At 36.5% G+C, this 6,000-nt stretch overlaps 1 protein-coding gene across 1 annotated transcript; it reads right to left on the reverse strand.

Moving 5' to 3' along the window:
* Positions 1-1,311: 1,311 nt before the first annotated feature.
* LOC132039078 (uncharacterized) lies at positions 1,312-2,225 on the reverse strand. Its single transcript, XM_059429624.1, has 2 exons — positions 1,759-2,225; positions 1,312-1,639 (listed from the first exon to the last, which is right to left on the reverse strand). The coding sequence occupies exons 1-2, from the start codon at positions 2,223-2,225 to the stop codon at positions 1,312-1,314; spliced, it is 795 nt and encodes a 264-aa protein (XP_059285607.1).
* Between the last annotated feature and the right edge of the window lie 3,775 nt (positions 2,226-6,000).

Consider the following 6,000-nt stretch of genomic DNA (forward strand, 5'->3'; position numbering starts at 1 on the left):
TTTTTTGTTTTTCCTTCGTCCCCTCTTTATGTCATCTGAAAGAGATGGGTACTTACTTTTTGGCCTTTTGCCCTTTCCACGTGAACTAAACTACAAGAGAAAAATTGACAAAAATAGTTCCTCATGTTTGAAGGTAAGTTCAAAATAGATCATGGTGTACGGATGTTTTTTTACAAGTAGTGTCAGCAATACGTAAAAGAAGTGTTGAATGAATCACTATAATGATATCATATTATAAAAAGACAACTCAAATCATATTAATAAAACTCATTCCAAGTACATTATTACAATTCTCCTCGACGAGATTTCATCTTTTGAAAGGTATCCATAATAGTCTCATTAGAAATAGTACTAAATACTTCTTTTTCTGTATAAGGCACCAAACAACCACTCAAAAGCTCATCATCCATTTGATTTCATAAGTCAGTCTTAATCAACTTCGTAAAGAAGTTCTTTCAACTATAAGCAGTAGAAGCGATGGAAAGTAAAGCAAATTTCACTAGTCGGAACACGAGAGGATAAGTTCCATGATTCTTTGTCTCTACTAGTTTCTTGGAAAAATCACAAAGTCCCTTAAGATCGGGAAACCTTTTATCATGACCACGGACATCAACAATATAATTCTCGTTCGAAAACGGAGGTCAATCCTAGCATGTTTATCAAAATCATCACGATACAACTCAGCTAATCTCAATATTTTTTCAATGTTAAACCTTGAAAAAGAGTCGAGTGGGTTCAAGCAAGCAATTCAAGAAGCAAATCGATTGTCCTCATCAAAGCGATTATTGAGTTCTTGGTGTTGTTAATCAATAATTTTATAAAATATTGCAACTTGGTAGCGATGTAAAACAACATACTCAGCAACTCTCCGACGTGATCTTCCAAGGATAACATAAAATTCATCAAATTTAGGTATCGAAATATCATGCTTGATACAAAATTTAGATACCTCATCAATAAGTGAATCCCAACCTTGTTCTCTTAGTTTTTGCAGTCGCCCCTTTGCCACTCCAACAAGTAGCATGGCATTTGCAATGTCTTGCTCTTTCTTTTGAAAAGCTGCATTAAGCTCATTTGTTATTGCTAAAACAGTGCGCATGAAGTGCAACATGAAGACAACCTCAAATGTTAAACATGCTTTAAGATATCCCTTTGCCCTACACTTTTCTTCAAAACGGGCATTAACAGCAATAGCATCAAGTACATCAATAATAGGACCAAACATAAGATTTTTTTGGATTTTTTTTTTAAAGGATTTGTAGTGAGATCCCCATCTAGTATCACTGGCTCTAGCAAGACCTAAATCTTGATTCAAACCCCTACCAGTTTCAAGCTCGCCTCATTTAATGCTTCTTCAATTTCTTTTGCTTGAGATTCACGAAGTTCATCTCTACGCTTGAAAGAAGCTCCAACCATATTTAATATATCAGAAACCAACGATAAAAGTTCTTGCACTTCATCACATCTTCTAGAAATCGCAGCAAGAGTTAACTGGAGTTGAGTTAACTGGAGTTGATGAGCAAAACAATGAATAAAATGAGCAGCTTTACTTTCTTTTTGTATCAAGATTTTAAGCACATTTAAATCTCCTTGCATATTGCTTGCTCCATCATAACATTGTCCACGTATATAAGATGGGCTTAAAGAATGTTGAGCAAGTAAATCACAATTTCATTTCTTAGGGACAAAGCACTAGTATCACGAACATGAACAATACCAATAAACCGTTCCATTACACTCCCCCTTCTATCAACATACCTCAAAACAATAGCCATTTGCTCCTTACATGACACATCACGAGATTCATCAACTAATATGGAAAAGTAATCATCATTTAAATCCTTAATGATATACTTAACTGTTTCCATCTTACATGCAGTGATAATATCCCTTTGAATGTATGGAGAAGTCAACTGATTATTCTTTGGAGCTTTTTTAAATGCATCAGCAATATTATCACATCGTTTAGTATACCACCTAAGAAGTTCAATATAGTTATCTTTATTAAAAGATGATTCATCTTCATGATGCCCCCGAAATGATAATCCTTGGTTCAAAAGATATCTTATCACGTCAATTGCAGCTTCTAAACGATTTCGGTATTCCAACTTTTGTTGATCAGACTGTTTAGCAAGTACACTTTGAATGGATTGTTTTTGTCTCATCAAATCTTCAGCATTTCTTCGATCGATTATGAACACCGTTTGGTCCGCCAATATGCTCATTAAAACTTTTCTTCTTATTCCAACTAGTAAAACCTATACTTGAATATACCTCTCCTCCCCCTTGATTGATGTTTTCATCTTGAAACAAATAGCAGTAGAAGCAAAAAGCTGCATCTTTTGTTACACTATATTCCAACCAATCATACTCATCAAGCCATTTAGAATTAAAACGACGCCACTTACCATACATATATCTCGTAGGAAACAAGTGCTTTCGAAGTTGGAAGGGACCTTGATGAATATAGGATCTCCTTATTGCATCATGGTCATTTGGATGATATTTTCGAATAGCTAATCTTTCCGCAGGATCAGTTGGTAAGGAACTTAAATCAATTCCTTCATTTTGTCGATGTTGTTCCGACTCATTAATTTTTTCTCCCGAGCCAATTGAATTTGGAGTTGTTGAACTTGGCTTTGGATGCTTGGAAGATACTTTATGATAATATCGCTCCATTGAAATTTAGGCTAATGCGATGTAATCTAAACAATTAGTAATTAAGGATCAAATATTTATTTAGAGATAGAATGATATGATAGAATTAACTCTTTTTTTTTTTTGTTATAACTTACAAGACATAAAAAGTTTGTAAGCATTTTCCCTTTGACAATCTGGACTTTTTCTCATTTTTCTAAAATTCGACAGGATTCGCGTACTATACATAAATAGGATATAATATTGATTAGTTCAGTGACTACAATAAATAGTTGCATTAAATATTGTGTTATGGATGCCTTCAGATAATAAACCGAACTCGGTTCTCAAATTGAAATTTTAACCATCTCGATATTAGCAAGACGTAAAATAAAAAGTTCATGTCGATAGCTCTTACGAGGATTAAAAATCGCAAAGAAACAATAAAACATAGGTAAATTTATATATCAATATAATGAACGCTAAAAAATTTCATTGTAGAAATTCGAAAGAAAATAATTATTTTCACGAAAAAATTGCAAGCACTTAATAAAATATTATGGTGAAGAAAGTGCTAACCTGATGTGGCAATCGGGATAAAGAACAAGAAAAACTTATATTCTAATTTGAAAGGTGGGCAGCCATCAATTATATTCTAATTGATAAAAGAATTTTTAAGGTTATGACTTATGAGTTCTTTTTAGGGTTTTAGCTTTTAAGTTACTTGACCAATTTGGTATAAAATTAGAGTAGGAAATGGCTAAATTATGGCCAGGCGGGTTCGACCTTGCCTTCAAAATGAAGCTCTTTACCAACAGACCAACACACGCCTTTGTGTTGAAGCAGTGTTACATTATTCTTTTTACCTTTACTTTCGTTCCATTGATTTTTCATATATGTATATTTAGTAAAAAGTTTCGACGAAGCAGTGTCACGTGACACCCCTTGGACCAACATAAATCCGCCCCCGAAAATAGTCCTTTAAGTATGTACTGAATACTTTTTATCAATAGAAATTTGTGAGAAGTTAATATTTTTAGTTTCCATTAAATATTCAATAGTTATCTTAATTAGATTAATAAAAAAAAGGACCATAAACAAAAAAAAGTCTCATAAAAAATTAAAATATATAACACAAAAAACTGCACTATAGATATAACAACAAAACCATATCCAGTATAATCTCACAAGTGAGGTCTAGAGATGGTAGGATGTATGCAGATCTTACCCCTACGAGATAGAAAGACTGTTTGCGGCACCAAAATAAATAAAAAATAGACAACTGCTCCCTACATTTATAGTACCACACATCATTTTTTCGTTTGAATAGAGTACAACATGACCCGAGAGATTGAATATAACCCCAAACCTCACGGGTGCTCTCTCTCCTCTCTTGGGCGATTTTATGGAGAATTTGAGGCCTCCATGGCCGAGTCTCCTTCTCCCCAGCTTCAAGTTGTGGGAGAACCACCAACAAATCTTACGCATGCTTCATTAATCCATAATGTATACGGTAAAAACCGATGCAACTTCTACCCAGTAAGAACCGGAGTAAAGTTTAAAGCCGTCCGATATGAGATCGAAGGAGAGTAGGGTCGTAACAACTGATAGGAACCAAAATCGAGGGGTCGTGAATACATTCAACTCTGCGTCAAAATTGAGGGTATTTTGATGTGCACGGAAAACCTGAGCCTGAAGAGAGCATACTCAATATAGGTTCGAAAAATACGTTATGGAACAAGACACGCGTCATCTGACCGTTCCGTCATTTGTGCTGACAACCGTACGGGTGTCAGACCATACGGATGCAGCCTTAGCCATTTTAGGGTTTTTCTAGAAAGGCTTTTTCTTACACTGTACGAAGGCCCGTATATTGTTAGCTATAAATAGAGGTCTACCCTTTTCTTTTTTAGGTTAGCTTTTTCATTATTCTACACATTTTTATAATCAGAAAAGTGGCAATGAGATCTTCTTAAGTACTTTGGCTCGGTTAAAGAAAGCAACTCCCAAACCGGAACAATTCGCAGAGCTTACAAATTTGTCTTCTTATGTTTCCTTTACTATTTATCAATATACTACTATTTACTTGCTATTATCTTATACTATAAATTAATCTAACCACATATCCTATTACCCACTTACAAATTTAATTGTTATTCACTTTTGGGCGTAAACGGTTTGGCGCCCACCATGGAGCATAGGATAATAGTAGTGGTTTAATTCGCTACTCCCTCTTTCACTTGTCTTTTGAAAGTTTGTGTTTCAGATACGTGCGAAATGGTGAGCAGTGGCAATTTCGGACACATGAACAACCGCGAAATAGTCACTGAAAACGAGAACAACACCACACCCCCTACTGACCTGGCCAACCCAAATGCTGTAAACTCGGCCGATGGCTTTAACCACCAGAATACCATCAACCAGGAGAATGCTGCCCTTCCGGCCACGGATCCTTTGAATAGCAATAACTCAACTACATTACTTTGGGCGCAAGCCCAAAAAACGCCGGATGTACTGGATGAGATTAGCTTACGTTTGATATTTGAAATGTTATGGGAATAACAGATTGCTATAGCTCAACTCTAAAACAAAGACAACAAAGCAGCATCGACGAAGCCAAATCGGCCTACCTAACCAAAGCGAGAGGAGGCCCGTATAGTCGAAAGCGACGGATCCGGGGCTGGTTCATCTACCTAGGTTTTGAAAATGCTTAAAACTTTGGCAAAGCAGATTGATTCCACGGAGAAAAGGGTTAAAAAATACAACTCTCGGGTGGATCAGATCCCGGGGGCACCTCTGATCTTGAAAGGACTGGATTCAAAGAGATACATTCAAAGGCCTTTCCCTCCGAGTATAGCCCCGAAGCTGATCCCGAAGAGGTTTAAGATGCCGTATATTTTGAAGTATGATGGGACAGCGGACCCGCAGGAGCACGTGACCTCGTACACTTGTTCCATAAAAGGCAATGATGTCGAAGAGGATGAAATAGAGTTGGTATTCTTTGAAAAAGTTTGGTGAAACAATATCCAAAGGGCCATTGACTTGGTATGACCATCTGCCTGAGCATTCCATCATTTTTTTTAGATGCTGGAAGATGCGTTTATCAAAGCCCATGCCGGGGCCAAGAAGGTACAGGCAAGAAAGACGGATATTTTTAGAATCACCCAAAGAGATAATGAGCTGCTATGAGAGTTCGTGAATAGGTTCCAAAGAGAACAAATGGAGCTTCCTCCCGTCCCAGAAGAATGGGCGGCTCAAGCTTTCACTAAGGGACTCAATCCCCAAAGCTCAACTGCCTCGTTTAACTTAAAGGAGAAATTATTGGAATACGAGTCAGTAACTTGGGCCGATGTCCATAACAGG

The sequence above is a fragment of the Lycium ferocissimum genome, chromosome 12 (genome assembly GCF_029784015.1).
Source record: "Lycium ferocissimum isolate CSIRO_LF1 chromosome 12, AGI_CSIRO_Lferr_CH_V1, whole genome shotgun sequence".
Taxonomy (NCBI): Eukaryota; Viridiplantae; Streptophyta; class Magnoliopsida; order Solanales; family Solanaceae; genus Lycium; species Lycium ferocissimum.